The sequence below is a fragment of the Mytilus californianus genome, unplaced genomic scaffold (assembly GCF_021869535.1).
Source record: "Mytilus californianus isolate M0D057914Y unplaced genomic scaffold, xbMytCali1.0.p SCAF_1, whole genome shotgun sequence".
NCBI classification, from domain to species: domain Eukaryota; kingdom Metazoa; phylum Mollusca; class Bivalvia; order Mytilida; family Mytilidae; genus Mytilus; species Mytilus californianus.
The window spans coordinates 12670545-12686160 of record NW_026262581.1 but is presented as its reverse complement, the minus strand read 5'-3'; the positions used below and the strand labels follow the sequence as shown (position 1 = coordinate 12686160).

General features: G+C 33.7%; 1 protein-coding gene across 1 annotated transcript in view; it reads left to right on the top strand.

Annotated features, from left to right (window-relative positions):
- LOC127734930 (uncharacterized) overlaps nt 1-15616 on the top strand; it is a 36538-nt gene that overhangs the window by 11702 nt on the left and 9220 nt on the right. Inside the window, exons 6-10 of the mRNA XM_052245256.1 lie at nt 1380-1492; nt 2480-2931; nt 3514-4180; nt 6714-7008; nt 7756-8145. Of these exons, the coding sequence (XP_052101216.1) occupies nt 1380-1492; nt 2480-2931; nt 3514-4180; nt 6714-7008; nt 7756-8145 (1917 nt within the window). The remainder of the gene's footprint in view (nt 1-1379; nt 1493-2479; nt 2932-3513; nt 4181-6713; nt 7009-7755; nt 8146-15616) is intronic.

Here is a 15616-nt window from a genome sequence, read left to right as displayed (position 1 = left end):
TATCCAAAAAAAAAAGTCAAACTGCTCGAGGGTTCAGAAATTATGCCTTTACATTTGTATATAATAAGTTCTAGTATAGTATTTTCGTTTTTTGTAATTAAAAATAAATTAAATCCAAGAGGCCAGGTTGTCTAACAAAATACTATATTTTATCAGTTATGGTGAAGATAAAAGAATAAAAAAAAACAATTTTAGATTTATTATAATATGACGCCATTCAAAATCTTTGGGTTCATACCTGTTGTAAAATACTATTATATAATTGTATGTCAGCTGACCGACATATATAATTTGATTTTGGATTTTTACAATTTACTGACATGTCATAGACAGTTATAAAATAAAACGTGGAATGTGATAGTATTAGTACTTTGCTTTAATTTTTAAACTTTACTGTAAGTCACATTTGTATATCGGGATACACATCCAACCTCTCTGATGGACAGTGCTATTTTAAAATGTAATTACTCGTAGACCAGTTCCTTCTTTTCTGACAAACCCCCAAGGGTGACTGGGGAATAGAAATATGGTCACCATTGGTCTTCCTCCGACCGGCGGTAAAACCCTCGCTAAAGTTGGGCGTCCGTTTGGCTGTGCGGGATGTACAAATTTGCAGCCACGTCCGGTCAGAATGGGGACGTTAAATCCGATGCCTCGTGTAAAGAGAGTGCCACGCTCTTTGCACGTTAAGAACCCTTGCAACAACTCTTGAGGGGTCCGTAGGTGACCTGTTGCAAGGCTAAATTTCTGTCCCTATCCAATATACCCTCATTTCCCGTGGCAGTCTAAATTTCTCCGACCTTAATCCCGGACGCCCCTCTTGCATAACTTACCTATTGTATTTATTGTTAATTTGTTCTCGTCCTGAATATGCATGAAATATTTGCCACTGGACGTTAAGCAACCAACAATCAATCAATCTTTTCTGACAAAAACACACTTAACTATTTTAATTTTCATAATTTCGTTTTCTAACCGCCTATAAATTAAAAAATCGTTTAAGCATTCACAAATTCAGTTTTCTTGATCTTTTACGTCAATTTTTGTTCTGTGTTTAATTACACCGGGAAATACTTGTCTTGACTTAGAGCGCTTCGATCCAAAGCATTTACTGTGTTTGTCCTATTAACTAGAAAAAAAAACATGGGAAAAAATATATTTTGCTTAAAGGGGTAACCCACGGTAGAGTCAATATCAATTCAAGCAACATGAATTATTTCTCAAATATGTAAATTAGTATGACGTCGGTGGCAGAATTTGAAAGTCTTCGTTATCTATTTCACAAATCGGCTAGACTAAACTCAAATGTGGAGACAAATGGTATAAACGATTTGATACTGTTACATTGATTGTTCTTGTTTGTTTTTATTTTCCTATAGGCAAAACAAGCTCTTCCTCATGGACTAATTCTTCAAGACCACAAAGCCATCTTGAGGGGCATAAATAAATTACTGCCAGCTAGTCTGGAAAATAAACATGAAGCATATTACAGGTTAGTTGGTAAAATGCATACCATTTTCTTTTAGTTGTTGTTAACTAAATAAGAATATTTTGAATTCTATTTTAGAGTTTTTTTTTAACTTTTTTTATTGTGCGTTCTTTTGTGTACCTTATTATTATTCCACTGATAAAGATAAAGATGAGAGAGAGTTAAGTGCAAAACAACTTTTATTTTTATTCTAAAAGTTTGTATATTTGTCCAACACAAACTTTGACAATGTTCATTTCATTATCATTTCGGGTTTATTACCAGTTTTTGGCGTACTAAATTATAGGCCTGGTATCTTCGAAGATTTGTGTGGGATGTATGAAATTGGAAGCCATGTTTATTTTGAATTGGGATGTTAAATCAGATTTCTGGTGTAGAAAGAGTGTGTAGCTCTCTGCACATTAAAGAACCCTTGCAACGACTCTTTGACGGGTCTGAAGGTGGCATTTTGCATGACAAAATTCTGCTTCTACCCACTTTACTATTGTTTTCCTGTGAAAGTTCAAATTTTTAATTCTTCTTCCCTGTCGATTCTCCTCGCAGATCCTACTTATTGTAGTTATTATTGATAGTTTCACATCTTGATTATACGTGGAAAAATTGCCTCTGGCCGTGAAACAAGCAACAATCTGTAAATCAATCTAACTATTTTGATTTGAGCGCCACTGATGATACGTATTTAGACGAAACACGCGTCAGGCGTAGTAAATTATAAGCCTTGTATCTTTGATGAGTTTTTTTTATTGATCTTCACACTTGCTCCAAGTAATGAGGTTGAAATCGTACCTGAGATCGTTCTTGTACCTGTTCGCATAAAAAATCCTACAAGCATATCAGGTGGTACCCGTCCTGTCCACCTAACCTCCCTTATCCGGTTGATGTCCATCCAATACACAAAAAAAATAAGTAGGATAAGAATTTAAATAACAAACAAAACAAAAACGTGGTAATAAGTTTGCTGAAGTTTAAAACGAATATTTGTCTTTACAGATGGCTTTCAACAGTTTTGAAAAGAACACAGTTTATACTTAAGGTTTCAAAATATACACGGAGAGAAAATATTGAGAATTTGAAAATCCAAATTCAAAATATTGAAAAGCAAATGTACAATCTACAACAGAATGCAAAAGCAAGCATACGAAAACTGCAGGAAGAAGTCCAAAACGAGGCTGACGGGCTACATTATAAAGTCATAAATCTTCTTTCATCACAAGACTTCCTGCCGAAGATCACACAGTGGGAACCATCTCAATGTCCACAGGCGGATAAAAAATGGAAGAAAGTGGCAGGTTCTGCCAGTGAAGTGATTGCTCAGAGACTTACACAGGCCATTAACGATTGGGAAAGACGTAATGGTATCAAAGCAGGAATCAAAGATAAAATAATTGGTCGATTCAAAAGAGATTTTGAATTAATGGAAGACCAAATAAACGACATAGAAGGTTAGTCCATCAAAGCAGAGTTTGATTGTAGATATATAACTTTAATACAAATGATTATTTTGTTGTTTGTAAAAAAAAGTTTTGGCAAATATGAAGTTTATCATAGGAGGTGCTGGTCCTTGTGCTATTCTATTTCCTATAGTAATTAATATCATGATGACATATATTTTTTATAGACCCTTGTGTTAATCGGTTTGATGATTTTCCTGTAAATCCAGGAATGCACTTTATAGATTGGCGTAGCCGTATTTGGCACAACCTTTTGATAATTTTGGCTTGCAATGCTCTTCAATATCGCGTTCGATTTTTGCCTTCCACCTTTGATTTGATTTTAAAGTATAGATATTTAAATAGATATTGTTTGATTAACATTTGCTGTTATAAATTTTTTAAATCAAATCATTTTAAGTTGAGGAATGTATATCCCTCGTCCATATCTCTGATTCGTTGTCTGGGTTTGGATTTACTTTTAACCCTTTTGGTTTTATCAACTCTTAAACGTTTTTTTGTATCAACATATATTTGTATAATATATAAATGATGTATTGTAGGTATAACACTTCTGATTTACAATTTTTCTAGGTATGTTTCTTGGAGACGAAACACGAATCCTTGCAGACTTACAGAAAACAATAAGAGGACCGAGGAATAAGAAGGATAAAATGAAAGGTAAAAGTGATAAACAAAACATGGTTGGAATTGGAGGAGCAGTCGCAGTTCTTGGAACACTTGGTAAAGAATCGAAGGATGTTTTCAAGAAATACAAAAGAGACAATTGCCATTTAAAGATGGCAGAAGTTACCAATTTGTACATTCAAAATATTTTGAAAAGTAAAGAACTAAAAGACAACTTATCCAGATTTGTACAGCGATACGCAAAAGGAATAGACAAAATTGCAGAACTTATTCCGGATTTTCTAGAAGCAGACAGACAGATGCTTGCTTCTTTGAAAGTGGAAGCCGAGCAAACAAAAGCAGATAGCAGTCCGGCTTGCTTACAGTCATGTATTGGTTTGCAGAGTAGTTTAGATTTATTCTACGTTGACGCTATGATGCATGTGGACTATCAATTATCCGATATAGAATGTAATTGGGACGATAAATTAGGTCAAGGATCATTTGCTGAGGTTTTCTTTGGAGTTTTGAAATCAAACGATGGAAGCAAACATGACGTTGCCTTAAAAAGAAGCAGAGACATTATTGACAAAAAATCAGTCACAGATATTCTCTTGGAAGATAGAACAATGAGGTATGAGTTTGCCCGTATTCCAGTATTGTTTTATCTGCAATTGAATAATTCAAACATGAAAAGGACGAAGATAGACGCATTGTTGTGTTTTAAATTTGCGTACTGTTCTGTACTATTCATCACGTGCATTTTTGATGATATCTACTTCGTTTCCTAACTCATAAAATCTTACATTGGCAAACTACTACATTGAGATTTAAACCACCTTGACTGCCCAAGGTCCCGCATGGTCGGTTCTCGTAACAACGATAAGCTTGGAGTGGTTGTCGTTTGTTGTTGTGGTTCAATCATAAATGTTTCTCGTTTCTCGTTTTTTATATAGATTAGACCGTTGGTTTTCCTGTTTGAATTGTTTTACACTATCATTTTGGGGCCCTTTATAGCTTGCTGTTCGGTGTGAGCCAAGGCTCCGAGTTGAAGGCCGTACTTTGACCTATAGTTGTTAACTTTTTATACATTGTGTCTTGGATGGAGTGTTGTCTCAATGGCGCTCATACCACATCTTCTTATTTATATTATATTAGAAATTCTGAATGCACATTTTCTAAAAAAAATAAAAAATTAAAATGATAATTAAAAAGAAAATATATCGAACATGAAGAAGGGATGGTAGAAAAAATAAAATAAAACTTAACTTTAAAAAAATTAGGGAAATAAATGTTAATCACAGAAAAGGTTGACATGGAACCTGTACAAAAAACGCGTATTGCATACGCAAAATTGCGAATATTATGAAATACGAAATGGAAAATAAAACTGATACCTATCTTTTTAGGTACAATTTTACAATGCCTTCGTCCTCCATAATCATGACGTCTATATTTGAGCAAATGTATTCAGTATGAATAATCAGACTATAGTTGATGTCATTCGGTAATAAAAACTTGCCGATCAGATAAAAAATATTTCCTTGTTTTATAAACATCACAAAACTTTATTCTCGGAGTTACAACTAGTTTAAAATGATCGGGAGTTGAATACTAGATATGAATTGTTTGTCATCTTACAAAAATAACACTTTATAAATTTTAAGCGTCCCAAGAGTTTTTCTGAGTTTACCTTCATACGGAACGCTCAAACCAAAAAATTGGAATGACAAGGACGTATAAAAACATACATGCGTGAGGCGCTGTATGACGAAACGGGAGTTTGAACCTCATTTTCTTACTAATTTCTGAATTTAGCAATAGAAAATTAAAACAAAAGGTTTTTTTATAAATCATGCCAGTATCGCTGCATAATTTTTCGTGATTTTTTTTAACTTATTCATAACCCACTACAGACTAGCGTCTCATCATTTATTCGAATTTGGGATAAAACAAAATTTCTTTCGTCCCTTAGGTCAGTTGTATAATAAGAAGAAATCTTATCTATTATGTATTTAAACTAAGTAGAAACAAACAAATCTTCTTAATCTTCTGTCAATCTTGAAGATCTTTTAAATATCTTCAAAAACAATGGAAGGCATGATTTACTATATATCTTCTGTTTCATCTGGTCAGATCGTTATTATATATTTCTTCTAAACCCCCTTACTACTAGAGTTTTTGTTACCATAAGCTTTCCCCTCATACAGAGGCCAGAAGATCAGAAATGTAATTTTCAAAAGCAAAAATACACTATTTTATCAACTAATCGAGCATATTTAATTTATGTAATGTTCAAAAGCTTGTGCTCCAAACATGATGATACTGAATAACACGTAAAAAGCAAAGTTATGGTAATGCGTGTTTATTATGAAATTGAGTTCGAGAGGTTTCCTCCACCAATAAAAACTGACCGCCACAAAAAAAGCACAATAGTGCTAGAAGTGACGTTAAACACCAATCAATAAATCAATCGAGAGGCTGTGTCGAGCACTTTCCATTTCACATAAATATTTGGCACATATTTACAACCCGAGTAATCTTATTGTTGTTATTTTGATAGTCAATTGATCTGTTTTGACTACTTAACTAAAATAGTCAATAAAACAGGTAGGTGTATTTTTTTTATTAAAGTGACAGCTCAACTGACATTACAAATATTTACAAATTCCATGGACCAAATAATAACTCTAATCATGCCCTTCCTTTTCCTTTATATGATAAGTTCTTCGAACATCAAAATTTCAAATTGTCTTAAAAATAAAAATCGTTGTTTTGACTTTTTTCTATGGCAAATTAAACACTATTTTCAATATGATCATTAAAAATTAAATGTTTTCGATTCATTTGAAAAAAAATATATTAAAACAAATACAGAAAAGAAGAAATAAACAACAACATGTAAGATTGATAAATAAACAAATAATAACAGAATATAAAAAGAGAGGCGAATGATACCAAAGGGACATGGATACTTAAGGGACATTCAAACTATAAAGTCGAAAATAAACTGACAACGCCATGGCTAAAAAAGAAAAAGACAAACAGACAAACAACAGCACACAAAAAACACAACACAGAAAAACAAAAGACTGAGCAAAAGAACCCCACCAAAAACTGGTGGTGATAAAAAAAATATTGAAATCTGTTTCACATTTGTTTTGTAGAGATGCTAAGCATGAAAACTTTATAGCATATCATGGGAATGCTCTGCAAAGAATGAAAGGAGGGAAGACATACTGGGTAATGATAATGGAATTCTGTGCTGGTAGTTTAAAAGATGTTTTTGTAGACAAGTACTCCCAATACAAAATAGAAAATCCGGCCAACTGCAGAACCATTTCAGAGAAAGAATCTGCGTTTAAAGAAATGTCAGCATTTTGTGTACAACTGTGCAAAGGTCTGGACTACTTACATAGCAAGAAGCTGGTTCATAGAGACCTTAAGCTAGAAAATGTGTTGGTAAGGCAAATAATAACTATTATTCACTGTAACGAATTGTTAATTCTTAAAATGCCTATCTGTTTGTTTGTTTGTTTTTTTTTTATTTTATTTTTCGTGCACGATTAAAACCTTGATTTCATTGTCGATTCCATAAAGGAAAGAAGCATTTCATAACGGTTATTTTTGGTAGGTTTAATATAGCAAAAAAACCGACTTTACAACATTTACAACCGAAGTACAACAGTGGAATTTTTTAGTCTGCTAATTTTGTTTCTTTAGTATCTGTCTGATTTGCTTATACCCAATTTCACCCCATAAATTACCTTATTTTGCTGCTATGCATTAGCCCGAAATTTTCTTGTAATTAGACTAAATGTAAAACTGATGGAAAAGAAAGGCTATGAACATTTTCCAAAATATTCCGTTCTCAACTTTATAAAAAAAGTAGAAATAGGTAAATCATAATTTCAAAGAAAAAAATCAAAAATATGTAATGTTCGTGCTGTATTTTATGTTTGAATTTGGCATGATAAACAAATTCATGCCGTGTTTCTACATACTATTCTAAATACAAAATACTAAATACAAAATACAAAAATACAAAATACAAAATACTATAAAATAACCTACATGACTGAACGCAGTGTAAAATTTCGTGCATGTCATTTAATAGTACGTATGGTTACACTCATCAGGATTAAACATGTCAAAAACTATTACTAAGTACTGTTTATAGAAATAATGTGTTATATATTTTTGCCTTAGTTTACACAAAAGAAGATAGTAAAGCTCACAGATGTTGGTTTGACAAAACCAGAGATAGACATTTCTGGTACTATGACTGGATCCCCTGTGTATATGGCACCGGAAGTTTTGATTCCTAAAGGTGTTTACAACAAATCAGCTGACGTATACAGTTTGGGGATAATGATTTGGGAAATGTGGTATGGAATTGATGCAGCAGATCACATTGGACCAAGGATTATGAAAACAATCGAAGCAGATGTCACCAGAGCAGAGGAACCACTACGTCCATTATTGAATATTCATCAGAAACCTGATGAAATGTGGATCAAGTTAATCGAACGTTGTTGGAGTCCCGATCCAAGTAAACGACCGTCAGCTGAAGATGTGTTGAAATCTTTCAAAAATGTTTAAGAATAAACATTCTTTCAAAATGCACTTTATTTTCTATAACTCAAACAGAGGTATATCCTTCAGACATTTCAAAAGAAAATGTAATAAATCTTTTTTATTACTAATTTTATTTAATCTGAGACTTAAGATAGCCAGAAAACTATGATTTGCTACTTAATCTAGTTAAAAATTAAAGATATTTTTGAAAATATTTATTTATTTATTTATTTCCTCTTCTTTACTCCACTGGGATGACTTATACTGCATTCTGCAATGTAATGATAATAACACCTTATGAATATGGTGGATCCAAAACGCTTTTGGACTTATCATCTTTAGGGACGTTTAGAACTAACATTTAAAAGCCAAGTATATAACTTGTAAAACAATAGACACTGTGTAACTTCTACAAGATAAATGCGACATGCAGTACCTTTGTGAGTCGGAAAGCAACTTCTCAAACGTTCAAATTGTCATCGTAGTGAAAATGACTGTAAGCAAGTCCTTCTTCTCAGTTAACATTTGAGATCTCCTTGTCATTATAAGGTAGATCGTGACCAACTGCCATTACTGCCTTTATTTTATTCACCATATTATTAAGGCTTGGTTCATGAAAAGAGAATCGCCCGGGGTAGGTTTAAGATTGACACGGTATGAACAAATACACAGCCACGCTTGATATAGGACCTTGATTGGAAGTAGAATAGCTCTCATAAAAATGAGATTCATTTGTTTGTAAATGCTCGAGCCAAGTCAGGACTATGTCAGTCAACCACCTATTGCTTCCATGAGGTTGGTTTCAATTGAATTTCCAAGAGGGGTCAGAGTAAATATAATTTTGACTTTTTGATTTTTGCATATATCTTGAGGTTTAGTGTTTTGGTACTATTCTTGTACATATTTTCGATTGATTGTGATATTTAATTTTTCAGTTCGATGGTTATGAATGTTCTCCTTCCTCATGTTAATTTTCGCGAAACGTTGTTCAATTTGTATGAAGTTAAGGGTTTCTTAATTCTTTTATAGCCAGTTTACTTCGATCAACTGATACAAAAGAAAGATATTTGATATTAAAGAATATAAAGTTCAAGTGCATGTTCAATTTGTGATGGTAGTTTTAAATCACCAACAAAACAGCTTGATGCTTCTAGAAATTAAATGTTTCACCAAGGTTTGTATTGCATTTTTTTTTATCGTTTTGGTCCTTTTCAATGATGTATGTCTAATTTAACATAATCGCGTTTGATGCCCTTTATATGTTTTAGGGCACTATATATGGTTGGCTCCACATTTATCTAGTATATATTTTATTCATATTTTTTACATAAATTATATGACCACTAGCTAATGTACTGTAGACTGAAACTGCTAATTTGATCTTACGACTTCGGTGTTTCTCGAATGTGTCCAGGCGAAAAATGCTTATGGTAAGGGTTACGAGGAATTCAACAAGTAAGAGACATCAGTAGTTTGCCTATGTCCAAATTAAGGCGATTGCAGTTTACCGATGTCCAAATTAAGGCGACTGTAGTTTGCCGATGTCCAAATGAAGGCGACAATAGTTTGCCGATGTCCAAATTAAGGCGACTGTAGTTTGCCGATGTCCAAATTAAGGCGACAGTAGTTTGCCGATGTCCAAATTAAGGCGATATTAGTTTCAATCAACATTACATTGAACAGCCAATCGGAAGATTTACCTTGTTTGTATTGGATACCTAAGCTTCACAAAATTCCGTACAAACAACGGAACATTGCCGGCTCATCTGAATGTTCGACGAAATAATTGTCCATTAGATTGACAAAGATTCTGTCCGCAGTGAAAGAGGGTCTTCAGAAATACTGTCAAACTGTTTGCTCGCGTAGAGGTATTAACCATATGTGGATTCTAAAACACTCTAAAGAACTTCTTGAAAATTTTAAATCTCGATCTTTCTCTGAAGTTAGTTCTATCAAAACTTATGATTTTTTTAACCCTGTATACCACCATTCCACATGTGAAATTGAAAAATCGTCTAAAAGAAATAATCCACAATGCTTTTCAACATAAAAATGGTACCATACGTTATAAATTTATTATTTTGGGATACCAAACGGCATATTTTGTTAATTTTGTGAACAAAAAAATAAAACATGCTATACAGAGGAACAAGTGATCAATATGCTGGAGTTTCTTATTGACAACATATTTGTTGCATTGGAGGTAAACTTTTTCAACAAATTGTCGGCATTTTCTATGAGAACGAACTGTGCGCCGCTCCTTGCCGACCTCTTTTTATTTTCATATGAGTCAGAGTTCCTTCAGACACTTGTCAAAAACAAGAAGATCAAAGAAGCCAGATCATTTAATTTCACATTCAGATATATTGATGATGTTCTTTCCATTAACAATCCAAACTTTTCTGATTGGGTTCCATTAATATATCCTCCAGAACTAGAAATTAAGGAAACAACAGACACAGCTTCCTCTGCCTCATTTTTAGACTTATACCTCGAATTTGACATAAGCGGTCATCTAATTACAAGAATCTATGACAAACGAGACGATTTTAATTTTGAAATTACTAATTTCCACCACCTTAGTAGCAATATACCAACTTCACCTGCATATGGGATATACATTTCCCAACTCATTCGATATTCAAGAGCTTGCAGCTGCTACTCTTACTTTGTTCAACGTCACCAGTGTCTAAGCAGAAAGTTGATGAACCAGGGGTACGTCAAAGAACGTCTCGTCCTTTTTCTAAAAAAGTTCATCGGAAGATACCAAGACCTTGTTGATAAATATTCCGTATCAACTTCACAAATAATACATGATGTTCTTGATGTATAGATTCTAGGTACTGACGTTGTTTGTCATCTTAATAACGTGTTATATTATTCTTTTATTTGTCTTTGTAAATTATTACTTTTACTGTTTAGTCTATTTTTGGTAATCTCCATTTGACGTGGCTCGGTACTTGTACATCCCGTCATTGTGTTATTGTGCTATGGTAAATTTTTGTATTCTCCTCTTTCGTTTTTGCTAATGTGCTTTGTCAATATGCCTTTTTGTTTTTCTTTGTTGGCATATTTGCTTGATTTTGTAGTGATTTATTTGACGTGGCTCGGTACTTTTACATCCCGTCATTGTGATGTTGTGCTATGGTAAATTTTTGTATTCTTGTCTTTCGTTTTTTCAAATGTGCATTGTCTATATGCCTTTTTGTTTGTCTTTGTTGACATATTTGCATTATTTTGTAGTGATTAAGATTATAACACAATGTTGACTGCTGTACCCCTATTTTGACATTTTTACCTATTATGTCGGTTTGTTTTGTTAACACATCGTTGTCAATATAATGGAATTTTATGCGACTGTCATACAAGTGAGAGGTTTAGCTAGCTATAAAACCAGGTTTAATCCACCATTTTCTACATAAGAAAATGCCTGTACCAAGTCAGGAATATGACAGTTGTTATCCATTCGTTTGATGTGTTTGAGCTTTTGAATTTGCCATTTACTTAGGGACATTCCGTTTAGAATTTTCCTCGGAGTTCGGTATTTTTGTAATTTTACTTTGTACCGATGTTCAAATCTCTTAAATCGATAAGGAAGAGACAAATCAAGACAACAACAAAAAAAGACTGATGGAATGGCATGTTCTCCAATGGGAGCGGACCGGGTGGGTCGACATAGTAAGCATCTTCTGCTATGCATGCACCACCCGCCATGCGAATAGACACTCAGTTAATTACAACTATCGAAAATAGGACATAACCGGTAAAATTACAGATCAGATGACTATACTGGTATCTAAAGATCAAAGACTGCGAAAACATGTCGCTAGTGATTTGAGACATCGACACATCGTATCGGTCAACCTATTACTGATGGTGACCTTAAAACTAATGAAGGGTCGATTTCAGTCGTTCTTCCTCATTATTTTGATGGAGCAGTTTTTGTGTAAGGAGCACATCCCTGTTGTCCGTATAGCGTGAACATGCACGAACGTAACTTATTAACTGAGATATGTAAACACCATAAGATGTTCGCGGATTGTTTCATATATTGAAATATTACTAGCATAACCAGTCAGAGTTGTACAGTTACATGTTACTAGAGATTTACGGAAAGTCTCGGTACCGACTGTTGAACCGACTTTGACTGGTAAAATGAAAGGGGTGGTCTCAAATGTGAATTTTACGGCTCACTTGATTCATTGGGTATTTTTGTGCAGATAAATAAAGGCAACAGTAGTATACCGCTGTTCGAAACTCATAAATCGATAGAGATAAAAACAAATCCGGGTTACAAACTTAAACTGAGGGAAACGCATCAAATATAAGAGGAGAACAACGACACAAAAAGAAACACAACATTGAAATGTAACACACACAGAAACGAACTATAATAAAACAATGGCCATTTTCCTGACTTGGTACAGGACATTATAAGAAAAAAATGGTGGGTTGAACCTGGTTTTGTGGCATGCCAAACCTCCCGCTTTTATGGCAACGTCAAACACAACATCAAAACGACAACATCACATGACAGGACCACAATACAAATAAATGGGAGAACATATAGGACAAAGAAACACACGAATAATAGCTAACAAAAGGTACTAGGCTTAAAATTCAATACGCCAGACGTGCGTCTTGTCCACACAAGACCAACCAGTGACGCTCAGATGAAAAAAGTTTGAAACCAGTCTTCATGGACGGACCGTACTATCGCATCACCGGCAAAAATCTGCAACATTTGAATTCGGATGCATTGTCAAGTTCATACACATAATACACATCATATATGAAGCCAGATAAATTCTTTTGAATGATTTTATATTTTTTCTACATAATGATATATTGCACATATGGAAAAAATCCCGTTTCTGATAGAAATATTTTCCAGTTTCACAGATACGAAAATAAAGGGAAGTTTAGTTAACCAGGGGGTGGGAGACGCAGGAACAGATCATCAGTGCTGATAAAGATTACTTGATTTTGTTCCAACAAATTAGAGGCTGTGGGGCCATTCTGACAACCCAGAGAAATATTTACAATTACAAAAAAGTACAATTACAAAAATACCGAACTCCAAGGAAAATTCCAAACGGAAAGTCCCTTATCAAATGGCAAATCAAAAGCTCAAACACATCAAACGAATTGAAAACAACTGTCACATTCCTGACTGGTACAGGCATTTCCTTATGTAGAAAATGGTGGATTAAATCTGGTTTTATAGCTAGCTAAACCTCTCACTTGTATGACAGTCGCTTAAAATTCCATTATGCTGACAACAATGTGTGAACAAAACAAACATACATAATAGGTAAAAATGTCAAAAATAGGGGTACAGCAGTCAACATTGTGTTATTATCTTAATCACTATTAAAGCAAACAAATATGTCAACAAAGAAAAACAAAAAGGCTTATAAACAAAACACATAAGCAAAAACGAAAGACAAGAATACAAAAAATATAACACAATGGCGGGATGTATAAGTACCGAGCCACGGCAAAAGGATATTACCAAAACTGGACTAAACAGTAAAGGTTAATCATTTACAAAGACAAATAAAAGAACAATATAACACGTAATTAAGATGATAAACAACGTCAGTACCTAAAATCTTTACATCAAGAACATCATGTATTATTTGTGAAGTTGATACGGAATATTTATCAACTAGGTCTTGGTATCTTCCGATGAACTTTTTTAGAAAAAGGACGAGACGTTCTTTGACATAACCCGGGTTCATCAACCTTCTGCTCAGACACTGATGGCGTTTACAAATGCGAGTTTCATTCAAAATAAAAAAAGGGCATAGCTATACTGAAATTCTACATTTTTAAAAAATGACCCATATTACAAGTTTGGTTCAAATACTGTTTTAAGCCTGAAAAGACAACTGGATAACGACGGATTCCAAGTGGTCATGACAATAGCTCACATTTACATAGAACTAGGTGTAACCCACCATTTTCTTCTGAAAATTTCTGTACCAAGTCAGTCGTTCCGTTGCTTGATAATGTTTGATTGTGTCAGTTTTTATGAACTTCACCTTTTTGAATTTACCTTTGAGTTCGGTATTTTTGCTATACTTTTTTATCTTTGGCCCAAGTGAGCTGACAACAGGGAAATTAAGATTTGTGAAATTGCATATAACAGTTTATTGTTTGATTCTAACAGTTATTTTCAACTTTTAAATGCTAAAAAATATGTGAATTTACAATGTCTGCGTACCCTTCCGGAGCTCCAGAGATGATCCTGGATTTTGTTAATCTTTTTGTCTTTTACATTTTTTGTCATGATTTCTAACAGATCACTAGCAATGCTATTGACCCAGTGCTAGTAAATACAAATATAACTTACCAATTTCGTGTGTTCTAAGCGATTTTCTGGATTTACCTTCAGTTCAGGAGTAAGAGTTTGCAAAAAAGGTTATTTGGGCAGGAACATTTTTGTAGTCATCAAACATATTTCTGTTCATCGATATTACAATGTATACAAATTTTGTGGTCCTAAATTCCGACTTATTCTGTTAATCATATGAAGCAGAATTCATATGAAGCCTTCTAAAGGTTTTACTTATATTTATAGGCCGCATAAATCCTACATGGATATGAGGAAGAATGACCGAAATTAGCAATTCACACGTTCTAAAGTGACCATTACGAATTTGATGATCATTGTCTCAAAATTCTAGAGATAATTTACCTTTATGATACAATGTTTGAACCTTCATGTTAATTTATTAGAGGCAACAATAGTTTATCAATGTTCAAATCTCATAAATCCCTTAGGAAGATACAAATACAGGTTAAAATAAAACAAAAAATGAAGGATTCGCATGAACTCAAAAACGAGCGTGGACGAGTACGTCGAAAGGTTGTCTCCTGATATGGATTTATCACCCGCCATGCCAATTCTAACTCAGTAAAAATTTCACAATCATGTGAATATGACACAATCGCTAAATTTACAGATCAGAGATTTTTCTGGTATCTACAGATCCAAGACAGCAAAAATAAAACGCTTGTGAGTTGAGACACAGACATATTGTATCGGTCAACCAATTCGTGATGGTGACCGTAAAACTAATGTAGTGTCTATTTCAGTCTCTCTTCCTCACTCTGATGGAGCAGTTTCGTATAATTTTAACATGCGCTAGCGTTATTTATCAATTAAGACATGTAAACGACATACGATGAGGCATATGATATGCTACTGCTGTGAAATTAGAAGATAACAATTGGAAACCTGAAATCATCATGAAACTGTTATATCATAACTTTATTAAAGATAAATGTATCGATCATTGGATGGTAGGATGACTTTTGACGGTTTGGAATGATTGAAACAGTTTCATTTAGAGAACAAAATCCACCCACACAGTTCCGTCTGGCTCCTTCTTCAATTTTTATTATTTGTGTTTGCTTAACGTTCAGTGGCAAATATATCATGGATATGTCGCTATGGTTCTATAACATGCAGAATGTGTGACTA